Genomic DNA, 18,361 nt, shown 5'->3' on the forward strand with positions numbered 1-18,361 from the left:
GTAAAAGACCAGCTCCAACAAGGTTCAAGGTCTACATAAAAAAAAAGACAGGATCCGGCAAGTCTTGATAAATGAGCTATTATCACGTGATAATAGCTGGTATCGGAATGGAGCATATACTCGCATACTCGCCAAAACCAGCATTTTAGAAAGTATCAGAGGCATTTTCGATACTGGTATCGGAACAAATCCACTATTTACTATGGTATACTTACTTCAAGATGAAACTCCATTTGGAGTACACATATAGCAATTGAGTTCGCCCAATGGCCATTTAAAACTCCATAGACAACCCTTCATCTAAACTTTCAACCTACAGTGGACACTACTTCTTGCCTCAACTTAAAGGAGGAGTTCACCCCCAAAAAATCTTATTTTCTATCAATTGCACACCCCATGAAGCCTTGAATTCATGGATTTATTTTTGTTTTTGTGGCATTCCTAAGCCAATAATTTGATGACCGGGTGTGTATCCGGTAGGAGACACAAATAATCTACTTTGTGTCTCCTACCGGATACATTAGCCGGTAGGAGACAGGAATCAAATTATTGGCTTAGGAATGCCACAAAAACTAAAATAAATCCATGGATTCAAGGCTTCATGGGGTGTGCAATTGATAGAAAATAAGTAATTTTTTTGGTGAACTACTCCTTTAACTATTCTTTCCTAACTGGATACTTTGACTCCAAAATAATACAATTACTTATTTTCCTATTATTGACCGCTAAGATTTTCAGTGCTGTGCTCTGCACTTTGCATGGTGCAACCCTGAAAAGACAGCCGTGTCATACATTTTAGCAATAAACAACTCCTGCGCTCTGAATACACGCACAAGCACAGATGGCCACACTCCATGCACACATAAAACAATATTGACACTATCTAAAATGGCTAAGAAAGGGTAGAATGCTACTGTAAACTGGGCATGCAGGGGGTTGGAGTTTAAACATACCTTGTCATTCTATAAGGAAAATGACACAGATATGTCTTTCCATGAGAGAGAACAAGTGTTAAGTGGATAACAGACAGTAACAGCTCTGACATTTGTCATGTCTCTTAAAGCGCCGGTGTAAGTGCTTGATTCATACTGCTGGTAATCCAAAGTTCAAAGTTCAACGCATATCACACAATAATGCTGGTTAATCTATTGTAAAGCTGCTCTGAAATATAGCTAATGTACTGTTCGTCATGGAGACCTTCACGGCTATTAACCACATTCACATGGTGGCCATTTTGCTGTCATGTTATACTCTCGTGCTCTCACGTAACCCCCCAACCCCCACCCCCCGTGTGTAACGCAAAAACAAAATGGCCGCTGTATGAATATGGTCTATTGTCCACATCTGCAATGATTCTGACCAATTCCACCTGACCTTTCTGCAGCATGAAGAGGAACAGACCAACAGTCATACAAAGGCCATTGTAGATACTACACTGGGAATTTGACTGCAATACGTGCTCCTGTTACTTTCATATAGGGATCAACATACAGTACATACTGTATAAATAGCTTTATATCCCCTTCCATCATCTGACAAAGTAGTGAAAATGACAGGAGCATGAATTAGTGCAGAAGGCCATAGGTGGCCAATAAGCCAATAGTCTACTAATGTAATGATGGACAGATAGAGGGGTCAGCGTCGTGGAGGAGAGAGGGATGGATTAGAGGAGTGCAATGATAGCAGTGTCTGGCTGGGTGCAGGCAGGGAAGAGGAGGAAGGGAGAAGGAACACAGATGCAGTAGTTTTTTGTACAAATTGTCTGAGCCATATTCATCATTCATGCATGTGTATGTGAGTGAGTGCATGTGACGTGTGCATGTGTCACAACTTAAGTCATTTGTGTAATGTGTCCTTGGAAAAGCGAGGTGTGATGGTATACGCAGGTGGCTATAGGCAGGGCGTAGGCTTGGGCCGTGATCAGGTGGAGAGGAGCGGGCGTATACAGTATATGAGATGAGCTCCATGCGCACTTACACAGTTGTCCCGCCCTCCTGGGCGCACAGTCAGTTCTAGACCAATCAGATCAGAGCAGCAGGGCGGAGCATGCAAGGTGGGCAGAGACACAGAGAGAGAGAGAGAGAGAGAGAGAGAGAGAGCAATGGGAGAGAATGTTAGCATCACTCCATGAAACGCAGCCTGCCAGCCATACTTGCGATCTGCCTCAGTCAACTCTGCTACCCATGTCATGCCTATGGTGTTTGTGTGTGTGTGTGTGTGTGTGTGTGTGTGTGTGTGTGTGTGTGTGTGTGTGTGTGTGTGTGTGTGTGTGTGTGTGTGTGTGTGTGTGTGTGTGCTGTATATGCATGTGAAGGAATGAATGTGTACTGTATGTATGTGATTGTACATGCATGTGTACTGTATGTATGTGTGTGTGTGTGTGTGTGTGTGCGTGTGCGTGTGCGTGTTAGTGTGTGTGTGTGTGTGTGTGTGTGTGTGTGTGTGTGTGTGTGTGTGTGTGTGTGTGTGTGTGTGTGTGTGTGTGTGTGTGTGTGTGTGTGTGTGTGTGCGCGCGCGCATCTGTCTACATGCATTTGAGCATGTATAGTATGTGTTTGGCTCGTCAGCGATAGCAAAGCAGACTGTAGCACTGGCAGGTCTGACCAGCAGGCAGCATGAGAGAGAAATGAGCACGCTGGTCACATATCATACACTTCACCAAACAATGAACACACACACACACACACACACACCCCCCCCCCCCCCACACACACACACACACACACACACACACACACACACACACACACACACACACACACACACACACACACACACACACACACACACACACACACACACACACACACACACAAATATGAAAACAAATATGAAAACAAAACAAAATTTGGTGGCTAATGTTCCCTGGCGTTTGTGGATGTTATTGTCTTCTGGTGAAATGTTTACATTTCAGTACAGTTCCAATAGCTTTGAATAGAATACATCACGTCAGATGGTGATATTAACATACACTGGATATCAAGAGAACTGATTATATGGGGTAAATGTCTTATTTTGTAATGCTAAAAGGGGGGGGAAACAGCCAGGGACCATTGCTATCCTTAACACACAAAAACAAAAAATAAACCAAATGAAAGAAACTTCAGCAAATGAAAAGGACAGAGCAAAAGAAAAATAAATAAATCAATAAACAAAATAAGAACCACACTGTTCTGAACGGGATAAAGCTATGATACATACAGTAGCACATAAGATTATGGATATGAAAGGGACAACAATACAGTAGCATGATGCTCATGTGGTGGAGTTTCAATGGGAAAGAGGGTGGATGGATGGATGGATGGATGGATGGATGGATGGATGGATGGATGGATGGATGGATGGATGGATGGATGGAGGGAGGGAGGGAGGGAGGGGTGGGTGGAGGGAGGGAGGAAGGGAGGGATGGGTGGAGTAAAATAAATCATCACAGTTCAGAGTGCTGGGATGCTTCTGCTGTGTGCGAGATGCTTGCGTGGGTGAGCAGATACAGGAAGAGGGAGAGAGAATATGGTTTGCATAGTTGTCATTTTTACTTCCATTTTGACTGTGATTTAGTTGAAGGCAATTGCTGGTTGGGATATGGGATGGCACAATGAACGTTCGAGTGGCTAAGGTCAGTGTGAGTGATGTTGCTTGGGACCAATCAGAACACTGTGCCATATCAGAGGATGGGGTAATGTCAGAGATGGTATTGGCATTCCAGGCCCAGTTTGATGGCTCTATGCCATTATATGTTATCAAACCCTACTGTTTATGTTAATTTGTTTATATTATATTGAATAATATCACTTAAACCCTACTGACCGGGGTCACCCAGGGATCTATACTTGGTCCGCTCATTTTTACCCTCTACACCAAATCTCTTCACTGAAAATAGCTGATTTACAAGCTCACAACGCACCACGTTGCCGCACGTTGTGAGCTTGTAGATCGGCTATTTTCGCCAAAGGTTCGCCCCCAGAATAGGGACGCTAGGGCCCCAAACAAATGCATTACCATGATTTACTGTGAACATCAGCTGTGAATATTTCTATCAATAAATGTTCGACTTACAATGCTAGGAACAATTTTACTGCCAAACATGCTTACAAACCTTTTACAATGCATTCTAATGGAATAACTTCTGAGTGGCTTTGGGTGGAGTCTTGTTCCTTAAACTCACTGAATTGCCACAATGGCTTGAAAGCATGGTAACAGCTGTGTGTACAGTAGGTGTGAATGTGTGTGAATTTGTGCAATGGTCAGCTGTTGCTGGCCACAGCAGAAGTATAATGAATACTACAGGCAGATACACAGTCAGGAGGATAGAATCTGTAGTCTCTGATCCTGGACAGACAAGATAGTCGCAGAGGTAACATCTTTAGAAGCTTTTAATATCTCTCTCATCTGCTCTCAGTGAAGTTAATTGGTGAGGTTAAAGAAAATGTCCAGGCGAGAGACAAATTTCTTCCACCTCATTTAGCATTTTCAGCATGAATAACAGTAAAAGATGAAAAGGACAGCAGAAGAGCATGAAAACTGTGCAAAACAAAGTGAGAAGCTTTTCCTATTAGAGATCCTTTTGAAGTCACATTCTGATGTACACTCATTTCACAATTCGTTCATCAACCTTATTCTCTACAGTTAAAAAAATCTGTAGAACATTAAAAGGTTCTAAATTTATATGGGCGGCCCCCCAAAAGTTGCATATGGAGACATTTGGTTGTATATTTGGTTCTTTATGATAAAAAAAGAAAACTAGTTCCATATAGCCTACTGTAGATCCTTTTGGGGGGCTGAGTATAAAGTGAGTTATGGAAGCTATTCTATTTCCATAGAGAATGTATTTGGGTAGGAGAGTATGTTTGGTGAAACGACAACATTCAAAAAAGGCGATTGTATATCTGAGGCCGATTCTAAAAACGCATTCTAAATCCTGACCAAAAATGTCTGAAAAAAATAAAATATGTTTTTTTTGCTATATATATACATATACAGTATATATATAAGCAACAGCTAATGTTACACAAAGGTATTACCGGATTGAAAGATATAACAACGTATAGGTGTTCCAGGTCTAAATGGGTTAAAACAGTTGATTTTTTTCTTATTAAATAACTACCATAAATAACTGTTCGACAGAAACGTGTTTTCAAATGTCAGATTTGGGCATGCATTAGGATAATCTGCAAAACGCCACATGATTATCATTTTGGAGAAAGCACTGATGCTCACATCAGACGATGGAAACCTTTTTTTTCCACAGTATTTTGTCTGTACATTTTAGCAGGTGGGAGCAAACTGTTCACTAGGTTCATGCAGATTATTTGGGAATGTTGGCTGCACGCTCAGCCCATCAGATGGCGTAGTATGGCAGGAGCATGATTGCTGACATGGCACACCATTACTGTATAGTTTAGTCCCGTTCAAATATTTGGGCAAATACATCCTTACATCTTTGTGGCTATCGCTCATGATATTGGCAGGATGGGAGATAGGGATAAGGTCCAAACAACATAGTTGTTATCCTTATCAGTTTTGTATCAGTGATGAGTGCGGAGAGCAGCTGATACAAGGATGTACTGTGTACTATTTGAACAAGGGTACGGGGGTTAGAACAGGGAGAGCTGGTAGGGTAAGACAGGGTGTGTGGGAGGTAGCTAGCAGGTTAGAACCCAACAGTGAGACAGTGTGTGTGTGAGAGAAATGAGAAGAGACTTTCAGGAATTGTGCTACATTGTTTGCACCAATTATGACTCTATTATCGAAAAGTGCACTTGCACAAATGCATGGTTACACATACACCCAACTAGACCCATTACCTGGAATGCTGTATACAACAGAGGACACTAAAAGCCAAGATACCCAGGGGTGCTGTAGTAACCATGGAAACAAGGAGCAGTGTACACTTGAGATTGTACACTTGAGATTGTACATCGATTCTAAATAAATGACTTTGAACAAGACTACTGTGGGCTACTGTGAGTCCTTTATTTCCCCCGTTTTTATTTTATTTTACTTACTGTAACCATAAAAACTCCATAAGAAATATTTCAGGTGATGCAAACAAGGTAACAACTAATATTGTTAAATCAAATAAATTATAAAATGGTTATCCCATTTCAATGTAATTTAAAAGACTTGAAAGGATAGGAAAAGAAAGAAAGAAAGGAAAAAAAAGAAAGAAAGAAAGATAAAAAATGAGCATTGGTTTACCCTAGGGGTTAAAAAGTTTAGGTTTGCTCTCTTCGGTTTCCTTTTCACATCTGTAGGAATACAAAGAACTTCATTGGACTTTCAAAAACGGTGTAAAATAACAAAAGATAAATCAAGTGAATTAACAGAAGCACAATAGGTACCTGGTTTCTGTCTGGTCTTTATTCTCAGAACAAGTTGTCCGTCACCCTTTTTTGTGCCTCATAAACTCACACACTCATATTGTCTTCACATATGTGGCTACATACTGCATGACTGGTGGGAGGGCATGATTTACTTTAACAATGGGGTAAACTAGCATCACCAGGGAAGTTAATGCTAGCAATGTCTTCTTCCATTTTACTTACCGTCACAGCGGACTGGGCAGGGCATATGGATTAATCAGCGCTCTTTAAAATGAAATAGAAGCAGGTCATGCACACTGTTCATATCAGGCATCTTTACGCCGGATGCTAAATGTCCCTGGATCCAGGAAATATTCAGTGTATAGTCTTGTTTGACAAGAAAGAATATTGACTTTAAAAATGAAAGCGAGTATTGATGTTTGTAATCTCTCTGCCAGTGGGTTTACAAATGCAGGGCCAAAGAATGGTTATAAATTGCGGATATAAAAAAGAAAAAGAAAAGAAATTGAGTAAAAAATGAAATACATGTTGATAATGTACTGACCAAATATATACAATTCTTCAGGCTGAGACTTTGAGTATTAATTTGCTGACACTAATCTCTCCTTGAAGTGAAAGGGAATTTAAATAATTGTACCTGATGCTGTCATTTACAATGTGTCTCATGGTAAATTGGACGTACAAAAATTGCAAAAGCACAGCTCATATTTCCTCTTACCTGGCCCCTGTCACGGGTGACTTCCTTCCAGGGTCCAGTGACGCTCCCAGCGGCTCCTCTCCCAGTGACCTGGTGTCTTTATTTAGCTGCTGGAGCCTGGAGCTTAGCTCCCCCATTACAGATGGTTTCCCTCCCTCGTCTCCTCCTAACCCCAGCCCACCTAGGTTCCCCAAACTCCCAACGCCCAGGCCTATCCCAGGCCCCCGGGGCTCTACCGGGTCCCCCCACAGCTTGGACCTCCGCTGGAAGAGGTAGCGTGGCCTGGTAGGCGCTAGCCCAAGCCCAGACACCGATGCCGATGCACCTGAGGCCAGGCTGGCCCCGCCGGCCGCGGCCATGGCCAGGGCGGCGGCCTGCTGCTGCGACAGGAGCTCACTGTCGGAGCTCTGCTTCAGCAGAGGGTCCCTGAAGGTGACGGGTCCTTTACTGCCGCCTATGTGGGACTTGAGTCGGGGCTTGGGAGGCACTGGCGGCTTGTCGAGCACGAAGGTCTGCCCGTCTGCGTAGGAGGTGTGCGTGGTGTGTGTGTCGGCGGGCTCGCCGCTCTCCGACGACAGCGTGGACATACTGGATACCGTGGAGACGGTGCTGGTGGTCTCGAGGTGGTGGTCTCGCTCGCTGGAGCTGCGGGTGTCGGCCTCCTCCACGCCGGAGTCGGCCGCCGAACCGGACTCCCCGACCGACGGGGGCTCCAGAGGGTCTGAGGTCTTCCCTGAGACGACTGCTGTACTGGCCGGGGGTGGGGGCTGGGGTGGCTGAGGCTGGGTGGGGGTCAGGCTCGGTGTGGTTGGGGTGGAGGGGATTTGGACCGTGGGTGTAGTGGGGGTACTTGGGGTGGCGGCGGGTTTCGTTGGGGATGTGGGGGTCTCCTGTGCCTGTGCCTGTGCCTGCACCTGTGCCTGTGCCTGTGCCTGTGCCTTTGCCTGTGCCTGTGCCTGCGCCAACAGCCCATTAGAAAACTCATCTGGAGGGGGCACCACTCCAATCTTACGCAGCTCTTCTCTTGTTTCCTCGTCGCTAGAGGACAGCATGGCAGGGGGCAGGGTCACTGTGTAGGGATCCACATCCTCCTCTGAACTGCCCTGAACCAGACTCTTGTCTTGGCCCGGACTAGCGGGCCGCTGGCCCTGGGGCTGGGCCTGGAGTTGGGGCTGCGGCTGGGAGGCCGTGGGACTGGGGGATTTAGCCCGAGGGCTTGGAGGTTTACCTGGCTCAGTTGCCGCTGGGGCAGGAGTCTGTTCCAGTTCTGAGCCTGGTATTACGGCCTGGCCGTTACTCGTGGCGTGGACCATAATCAGCCCTGCTGTCTTCTGTTGCGATGTATCCATAATACTGATCAACATGCTCTTCTTATCCTCTGCTCTCTTCTCCTCTTTTCTCTCCTCTGCTCTACCCTCCATCTCCTGTCTCAACACTACAGGCGAGTGTGACATGGCCCACAGGGGTTTGGTGGGTTGATGAGTCAACATTGCCCCAGTAGAGGGTCCAATTCCATACCCAAGTGCCTTGGCGCTGTGGGGGGAGAACGGGGGAGTTGCAGAACGGGGGTACTCTTTGGTCTGGTCAATGAATATTCCGCCCGGGCCAGCCCGCTCCTGTTTAGTCCTAGGCTCTGGGCTGCTGGACGGGGACTGGCTCTGAGAGGTCAGTGCCCTCTCCCTTGCGGCCAGCGCAAGAGCCAGTGGTGAGTTGGGGTCTAGAGGCTTGCCTGTTAGTGGATGGATGAAGGTGGTCCCGCTAGGTGAAGGGCTCAGGGCCAAGGCAGGAGGAGGCAGATGACCCAGCTCTCGGGTCAACATCCGTTCATCGATGGAGCGAGACTGAGTTAGAGAGGGGGCCTCGGGGCTGATGGCAGCCCCCTCCATGGTCCCGACGGACAGGAAGACAGTGGATTTCCTCCGTTCTTCTAGACGCCGCTCGCGGTCCTTCACGGCTCCGGCAATGGCAGCGGCGAACGGGCCCTTGCCCTGGAGCAGAGCCTCGCCCTGGGCACGCATGCGCTCTCGCTCAGCCATCAGCTGCTGCTGGTAGTAATCTGCACGGCTGGTGTGTGTGTGCCCGTGGGGGTGTGGGTGTCGTCCTGAGGGTGAGCTCTCCCGGGAGTGTGCAGCAGCTAAGGCTAGACTGGCTCTTTCCTGGGCATCCTCCACCTGCACAGAATATTAAACATGCACAACTACATTTACCTTAGAAATGGCATATTCTTATAAAGATCCAGTAATTGTAAAAAAAATAAAATAATATTGTACCATGTCCATCAAACCTTTATGTAATCTTACCTGTAGTTGTTTGACTAGTGGACTTTTCTTCCTCTGTGGTTTAGTTGGAGTGTACAGTCCGATACTGAACTGCCCCACATTGGCGTAGGGGTTGTCAATCACCCGACCCTTCCTCTTGATCCTCTCAGGCGGGGTGGCAGCGGACGGGCGGGGTATTTCTGTAGGCTCCACGGGTAGGTGGGAGGAGTCCTGGAGGATTATCATGGACCGCGCCTTCTTCTGCCTCTCCAAGTGTGTGGCCTGCCGGTGGGCCACCTCGTACGGCAGGTCCAGGGACGAGGGCTTGAAGCTGGAGCGGCCTTGAAGCTCGTGGCTCTGACTCAGAGCCCTGGAGGGGGGAGGAGGGGGCGGGCAGAAGGCCGGCGGAGGGCCCGTGTCCAGGTAGTAGCAGGACGGGGGTGGGGGTGGCGCTGTCTGAGGCGGGGGAGGGATGGGGTGCGGCTGGGGGTGCGACTGGGAGTGCTCTCGGAGGCTGTCGGTCATTGAGGAGCTGCGTGGGAAGCGGTGCTCGCCGGCCAGGGCGGACAGGCGGTCCTCCTCGGTGGCGCCTGAGGGGGAGAGCGTGCGTCAATCAATGCCCTGGATACAACCTTACCTCAAAAAGTTTTGCCATTTTGTTAGTCTTCGTCTTCGTGCCTCGCTATAATTAGATAATTATATATAATTAATATAGATATAATTAGTAGTTCAAGTGATTGTGGAGGCTATAGTGCCCCCACGATTTCCAGTGGTACTGCTCCATTTCATGAGTATCCATGAAATTTCAGAAAAATATGCAGAAACACAGGTGAATTAAATTATCGCTGAAAATGGACAGAAGGATCCGTCCGTATCTGTACGTAATCAACTTTGATTATAAATACTGTAGACCATAATCAGAGTCAGAATCACTTTATTGTCAGTGTAGTACACACTAAAATTAAATTTATTTAACTTTACTTTGCTGTGTAGGAAATTGCCATGGTGTAGGGCTGAGTGATGTGGCCAAAATATGCAGAAAGCTGACGTTTCTTTTGGTGTTCCAACATAAATCACATCAAGTGTTGTTGCAGACATGCAACACTGCTGTGCCTAAATAGTTGAATGAGGGTGCATTTGTTTTACCAAAGGACTTGGTCCTGGACATTCCTTTGGGTAGATGTATGTGGCCTCTCTCCATGCCTGGGTGGAGTCCCCCATGCAGAGTCATCCCCTGTCTCTCAAACAGCGACTGTCACATGACACAGAGACACATTTGAAATGTACAGGACAGGTGCAACTGGTTAAGTAGGCGTGCCTTTGAATTTCAGGTTACAAAATGAATGAATATTTATTAAATTCCTAGTTGTGTGCTGTGTGTGCTCTGTGTGTGTGTGTGTGTGTGTGTGTGTGTGTGTGTGTGTGTGTGTGTGTGTGTGTGTGTGTGCTCACACTGATCTCGGCCGGTGTTATTCTCCTGCTGGTAGGCCGTTGCTTGACCGTAGCCGCTCTATAATCTGCCTCAGTGGGCTGGGAACGCAGCATGGGTTCCTGGGACGCCAGCATCTCATCTAGTCGCTCTGTCGGAGGAGATGGAAGATAGGACTGTGAATACAAAGTCAAAGCATCAGCAGAATAAAATTTGATGCATAAGCCACTGGACAACATGTAACATGCCAGTGACCACTCCTTAAAGCTGATGTTGAAAAACACTGCACAAGACATTTAAATATATTAGTGTGATAAAAACAAAGTCAAACAATCAACAATCATCACCCGGATCAAAAAGAAATCAATAAGGAATACAAATAACCAATGAAGTGGCAGAGGAAGAAGTTGCTCATCGCGGAACAATGGCTGCTACGTGATAAGGTAATGTGTTATATTGTGTGAGGTGAAGAGAAAAGGATAGTAAGGAAGTGAGTGAGTTTGACACAATGAGATGAAAAGTGAGAAAAGAGAAAGAGTGATGCAGAGACAAGGGAGAGATTGAGTGTAAACAGTGTCAGAGCATGGCTGTGTGTGTGTGTGTGTGTGTGTGTGTGTGTGTGTGTGTGTGTGTGTGTGTGTGTGTGTGTGTGTGTGTGTGTGTGTGTGTGTGTGTGTCTCGGTTCTTCTGTTCTAATTAACGCTGCTTAAATTGAGAAAGCGGGAGGATAGTAACCTCTTTGACGCTCGTCAGAGAGGTGCCGGTTCCTTGCCTCGGACTCACCTCCTCTCCTCCTTCGAGCAGAAGCTTGGTTAGGAAGCAGATAGCATCAGAGAACAGAGAGGAAGAGAAAATGACAAGTACAGGCTAAACAAGAGAGACCACTCAGACAAAAGTGTGTGTTAATTTTGAGGAAAAAGAAAAGTTAGAACGATTCAGAAAGGAGGAAGCGACTGCAAAATGTGTGTGTGTGTGTGTGTGTGTGTGTGTGTGTGTGTGTGTGTGTGTGTGTGTGTGTGTGTGTGTGTGTGTGTGTGAGTGTGTGTGTGTGTGTGTGTGTGTGTGTGTGTGTGTGTATGTGCCTTGACTGTGAGTGTGTATTTGTGTGTGCCATATATGAGTGGGGTTTGCATGTATCTCTGCAAGTGCGTGTCTGCATTACACTCACCCAGCTCCTCCAGTTCAGCGGTCATGGATTTGGAGCGCAGTGTCAGGGTGGTGCTGGGAGCTCTCTTGGGTGGTGGAGGTGCTGTGGAGAAAAGGCACGGCGTTGAGGACGCTGTTGGTGACCATTTGGCCTTGCAGCTCAGTGCCCTCTTGGCCTCACCCAGGCGGCCAGACCAGCCAGTCTTCGACACTTTGATCTGGTCAAACTCTGTCGAGCCAGATGTCTCGCACTGGGTCAGCACCTTATTCAGGCTGCGGTTGGAGCCAAGCTTCTTCATTGCTCTGTTTTGTCTTTATGTCTGTTTCCTTAGGTCTCACTGTGTGTGTGTGTGTGTGTGTGTGTGTGTGTGTGTGTGTGTGTGTGTGTGTGTGTGTGTGTGTGTGTGAGTGTACTTCGGTTAAGTCTCTCAGCGTCTCAGTTTGTGGAACCCTCGCCACGGAGCAGTCCGTAGGCGGTGAACATACAGCTCATGTCCCGTCTGTGTCATGTCTATCGCTGAATCCAACCGCAACAGAGCTCAGCCCCCATGACCAGCGGGAAATGGGAAAAACAGAACTGGAGAGGAGAGGCAGTGAGGCGTCCATCGCCCCTTTACTCCCGTTTGAGCTGTGGCAGAGGTGCATCGCAAACAACATGCTGTACTGGCACATACGCTGTCCCGCAAGCAGGACCTGCCACAGCACAGCCTCCCAGAGGGACACGCAGGCCCAGCGCACAACTAAGTAAATGAAGTGGTCAGGAGAATAGCACCGTTCACATCCCGATGCAGACAGGAACCTTCATGATTCTACCAGTACACACACACACACACACACACACACACACACACACACACACACACACACACACACACACACACACACACACACACACACACACACACACACACACACACACACACACACGCGCACACACACGCACACACACACACAGGTACAGAGCTAGAAGGCAAACACTCCACCTCAAACTGTGACAGACAGCTTCTGCTGAATGCTGGATTCTATAGGATACAGCGGCACGACACAGGAACACTGCCGAAAACCAGCGAACGATGAAGACAGCTATCGACGGCTGTCTGAAACGAAGCTATGGTGTAGTTTCAGAGTCCTGACTCTGCGGTATTCCACACAACATTCTGACAATGAGGTGAAGTCCATTGGCCTGGTGTGACTCCAAAACCCCCTTTGTTACACGCAGCACCACTATTTCAGCCACAGCTGTCACGGCTACAGTTGCGGCACGATACAGCACCGTATAACCCCCCGCTTCTTCCAACTCCAGTCTCCTAACAATACCCAACCGTACTGACTGATCGGCCGGGCTGTACGCACAGACCCCCCTCCCACCGACCCACCCCCAAGTCTCAATGCACCACTGGAGAGCTAGAAGTAGATTTTCGAACCTGCGAAGACGCTGGGACACCTCGCCACGCGTCGGACTGTTCTGCTGCGGTCAGCAGGCACGCTCCTGCTTGTCCGACTGTACATATGCCGTCCGCGGGGAAGGTCCATATCACGCATCTTCATTTCACCTCGACCGACCGGTCTGCACATTCTTGTACAGTATGCAGGGAGTGGACGAGACGGAGGAGGACGTAGAGGGAGAGAGAGAGAGAGAGAGAGAGAGAGAGAGAGAGAGAGAGAGAGAGAGAGAGAGAGAGAGAGAGAGAGAGAGAGAGAGAGAGAGAGAGAGAGAGGAACAGAGACACAGACAAGAGGCAGCAAGAGAGAGAGAGATGCAGAGAGAGAGATGCTCTCGCTGTAATGCTTAATTCAAACATGCAATGTAGTCACCATGGTAACGGTGGCAGTAGTGAGGCCTCGGATGGTGCAGAGAATGCGTCTGTGTGTGTGTGTGTGTGTGTGTGTGTGTGTGTGTGTGTGTGTGTGTGTGTGTGTGTGTGTGTGTGTGTGTGTGTGTGTGTGTGTGTGTGTGTGTGTGTGTGTGTGTGTGTGTGTGTGTGCGAGAGAGAGACTGTGTATGTACTGTATGTGTGTATCTCTCTGTCTGAGTGCAAGTGTGTATAAGCTAGCTAAGATAGGCACAAAAATGCAGAGAAATTCCCAGTGGAAGAGAAGGGCTGCCAGAGAGTGTGTTTAACACAGCAGCACAGAGCGGGAAGCAAAAACAGACATTTAGGAGAAGTTTAGAGGGAGGGAGGGAACCCACAAGAGACACACATCACTCACATCACCTCAGAAACACACAGACGAACATCTGTCTTGCCCGTCTGTCACCAATCTACAGTGCAGCTCCTAAGCATGTCTCACCCAGAACCTGTCTGTCCTCAGTGTTAATTTAACTCATTTTAAAATCAATCCCACTTCCCCAGGTTGTCTTCTCGTCCCGTCCCCCATTCACGCCCGCAAGGTCCGTTCATCCATTTTGATTTCCCTCTACCCCGCTGCGTTGCATGTCTCTACCTGTCTTAATCGGCCTCTCCAAAGTGTCTAACAATATTTTCACACTCCGATAGTGGCAACAAGAAATGGACAAAGAGTGGCAGGCGACCACAGCATAGGAAATGGACTGTACTTCTGAACTTCTGTACAGTATATACCAAAACCCAGGGCAACCCAGGATAACCAATTAGGGAACATACCACAGTGACACAAAATGCCCTGACCAGCGAGTCCCAGCCGGTCAGACCATTTGCTGTATGTCATTCCCCTACTCGCTTTCCATATTTCCTGTCTCTATTCACTGTCTAAATAAAGGTTTACAAGTGCCCCCCCCCCCTCAAATACCATCATCCATCCATCCATCCATCCATCCATCCATCCATCCATCCATACATACATACATACATACTAGAGATGCGCGGATCGCGGTTTTAGCCGCGGTTGCCGCAGTTAACCGCAGTTTGGGTGGATTTGGGTCAATCAAATATAATTATTAATTAATATTGGATAAACCGCGGGTGAAATAATGCGGGAATTAAATTAATGATATCAATCTATAGACCTATAATAGCTTTTAAAAAGCACTAAATTTCACTGTGTGCGTTTGTAGTATTTTAATATTACGTCATTTTACACCAGGCACAAAATAGCCGCTCACTACATGTTGCTTTGCAGCCGGCCAGTGTTGCCAGGTTGCGACAACTTGCGAGAGAAATAAGCAGCCAGGTCTATGAAAACAAGCCCACAACAAGTGCCAAACAAAAGTCGCTTATAAAAAGCTTATAAAAAGCCGACATGGCAACAAAGTGGTTGAAAGCGAAAGTAACTCAATGAACTGAATGAAGACGTGCGCTTGTAGTTACCATGGTTGTGGATTGTATACAGTCACTGCATCGCGACAGTGGTGAGTGACATTGTTTATAAGAAAACTAACGTCAGGAAAATAACAATTATTTGGTGCGGTTGGTGCGGATCTATAAATAGGATGATATAATTACCGCGGGTGGATGGCGGATGGATAATGAACTTGTTAACACGGATTTGGGTGACAAAAAAACCCATCCGCGCATCTCTAATACATACATACATGCATTTCAGCTTATTCTAAAGTTGAATAGGTTTCCACAATGTGAAGGTCTGTAAAGTTTCATTTACTGGCGAGGAGGGGCAACAATTAAAGCAGCTATAGTGCGTGCCAAAAATCCTGAAGGGGGCATCAACGAGTGTCATTTGGTAGCGGCAGATATCTTTGTGGGGTATAAACAGTGGGGTATAAACAGTGGGGTATAAACTGTGGGGTATAAACAGTGGGGTATAAACAGGTTGACTTAACATTGCCCCCCGCCAGTATGTCTGCAGCTACTATGCCACGCCCCCCGTGGTGACGACACGTTGGCAAGCACTATAGGAACCCATTGTCTGAGCATATCTCCTCTGAGCCAGGTCTAATAAGAGAGGCTTAGGAGTAGATAAAGAAAGAAAGTGTGTGTGTGGAGACAGAGAGAGAGAGAGAGAGAGAGAGAGAGAGAGAGAGAGAGAGAGAGAGAGAGAGAGAGAGAGAGAGAGAGAGAGAGAGACCAAGAGAGAGAGAGAGAGAGAGAGAGAGAGAGAGAGAGAGAGAGAGAGAGAGAGAGGGGTGAAGAGAGAAATTTCAAGGGGGCATTAGCCCTACACAGGGGTCTACAGCAGTAGGTACAATACTGTCCCCATGGAACTGGGTCAACTCATTTATCACAGTCTCTGTATCACCACAGCCACAAAAAGAGAGATGGTATGCGTTCGTTAACATAATCCTCATCTAATGACAATTGCATCAATGTGCAGACTACTCATCTATCTCAAGTACAGTTCATTTGACTGCATCCGACTTAATAGGAATGCAGCGTGTTTTTCCATTGGTGTGCAGATGATTCTCAACATATTGTGCACTAATGCAGTGCTATTAAGCCCGTACAACTACACCATTTGAGCCTACAAGGACTACATACTGTCATGTCAGTTTTGATATTACTGAAGTGAAAATGTTTGATATATCACATACGATATTTCAGTAAACTTGCAAATAGTAAGCGGGCGCGCAACAAGGGTTAAAATACTGGTGGCCATGCGGCCAAACTATTCCCTATTCTTGTGGAAAGTTTCCACCTTTGAATATTCCCAAAATGTTGCAAACCTAGCATGGATACGCATAGACACAGTTGTAGGGACGTTGCCAGGGCTGTGTGGGAGCTGAGTGTGGACGGGCTACAGTTGACATGGTAACCGAATGGATTTACAGCGAAGGGAAAACGTGGTAGCGGTCACCATGACAACAGAAACACACAAATCTTATCCTCTGCAGCTGCTACGGGACTGCTTTGATCACGTGAACTGGACAATGTTTCGGCATGCCTCTGGGAATAATGTCACTCAAGTTCTCAGACACAGTGTCTGGATTTATCAGTAAGTGCATTGATGACGTTGTTCCAAAAAAAGTCAAATTGCAGCGACGTTCACACTGCACTACATGCACATATATAATAATAATAATACTGCCTTCAGATCCAGGAATCTGGGTACAACCAACTCTGTCCTCCAGACAGCCATCAAAAGTCTTCTAAGTCAAACTAGAAGACCAATTTGACACCAGTGACACAAGGAGCATGTGGCGAGCGCAAGAGAAAATAACAGACTTCAGAGGGAGAACCACCTGGGGAGGCCAGCCCATTAAACATCTCGGAGGTTGACATGCACAGAGCCTTCAAACGGGTGAACGTCTGTGAGGCGGTTGGCCCTGATGGCCAGGCCACGTCCTCAGAGCATGTGCGGACCAGCTGGTGGGAGCGGATATTTTCAACCTCTCCCTCTCCCAGGCTGTGGTGCCCACAGGGATAACTGCCTATCCCGAAGCACTCCAAGGTAAGATGCCTGAACGTCTGGAGACCTATCGCCATCACCCCACATGTCAGTAAAAATGCTTTGAGAGATTGGCGAGGGTCTACATTTGTTCCATGTTGCCTGCCACACTGAACCCATTGAAATTTGTATATCATCAAAACAGATCCACCTGCAATGTAATTGCCATGGCTCTTCACACAGCTGTGGAGGAACAGCTGTGTAATAATGCTTTTTGTGGACTGCAACTTGGCATTCAACACAATAGTTCCAGCCAAGCTTGACACAAACCGACCATGTGCAGAAGGGTACTGGACTTCCTGTTGGGCCACTGCAAGGTGGTGATACGGGGACGCATTACGTCAGACCCTCTGACCTCTGGGATACACTGTGTCTGTACTTTAACTGCTATACTGCCTCTGGCAGTATAGCAGATTTTCCCTGCAGGATCAGATAAAGGTCTATCTATCCAACATCAACATCAAACTCACCACCGTAGCCACAGTCTGTGCACACTGTTGCTGTGGCCAGGCAAGCAATACCTTCAATATATATCAATTTACAATTTAGGCATTTAGCAGACGCTCTTAATCCAGAGTGATTTACAATAATTCATATAATAATTAATAGAAATAGTAATCTAGGATCATAAGTAAACCAAGAACCTATCATCAGTCTAACAGTAATATATAAAAAAGGCAATAATCTGTACATTGAAACTATAGGATGCCCCTATAGGATGCCAGGCCAACAATGACCTGGCATCTGTCTGAGCAGTGACCACCTATCAGCTGCATCAAGCTGTTGAACAAGCGTTGAGCCCTGATGGTAACAGGCTGTTGCCATTGGCTTCATTCTGTGAAATCACATAAAAAGTTAAAAATGCTCTGTTCTATCCCCCTGTCCTCTGCATTCTATTTGTGTTCTACTAGAGTAGCATAGAGTAACATGATTTGTTACATCATACTGTATGTGTCTGCTTTGGTAGTGCAAGACAAATCCGAGTATCATTAAAGTCAGGTATGTTTGCACAAGGAATGTGTTTGCCAAAAACATGCTTTGGAAAATGCCAATATGAAAAACGATATAAATTTAGTTTCTAGTTCTGTTGATGTACTGCATATATATTACACAGGGTCCAAAATATATTTTTGCGATATAAATGTAAAATATTTATTCTATAAGAGGGTATTGGTATTGTTAATGCCCC

General features: G+C 46.5%; 1 protein-coding gene and 1 long non-coding RNA gene across 2 annotated transcripts in view; one reads left to right on the plus strand and one right to left on the minus strand.

Moving 5' to 3' along the window:
* The window catches only part of LOC308092620, a 48,169-nt gene extending 39,633 nt beyond the window's left edge, over nucleotides 1-8,536 (plus strand). The window contains exon 4 of the long non-coding RNA XR_013933803.1: nucleotides 8,524-8,536. This is a non-coding gene — a long non-coding RNA (uncharacterized lncRNA). The remainder of the gene's footprint in view (nucleotides 1-8,523) is intronic.
* The window catches only part of shank3a (SH3 and multiple ankyrin repeat domains 3a), a gene marked incomplete at both ends in the record, with an annotated part of 292,264 nt that overhangs the window by 1,093 nt on the left and 272,810 nt on the right, over nucleotides 1-18,361 (minus strand). Inside the window, 6 exons of the mRNA XM_080438621.1 lie at nucleotides 7,042-9,191; nucleotides 9,321-9,868; nucleotides 10,425-10,530; nucleotides 10,731-10,858; nucleotides 11,491-11,514; nucleotides 11,876-11,956. Of these exons, the coding sequence (XP_080294747.1) occupies nucleotides 7,042-9,191; nucleotides 9,321-9,868; nucleotides 10,425-10,530; nucleotides 10,731-10,858; nucleotides 11,491-11,514; nucleotides 11,876-11,956 (3,037 nt within the window). The remainder of the gene's footprint in view (nucleotides 1-7,041; nucleotides 9,192-9,320; nucleotides 9,869-10,424; nucleotides 10,531-10,730; nucleotides 10,859-11,490; nucleotides 11,515-11,875; nucleotides 11,957-18,361) is intronic.

Source organism: Gymnoscopelus braueri, assembly GCF_963280865.1.
Source record: "Gymnoscopelus braueri genome assembly, chromosome: 9".
Lineage (NCBI taxonomy): Eukaryota > Metazoa > Chordata > Actinopteri > Myctophiformes > Myctophidae > Gymnoscopelus > Gymnoscopelus braueri.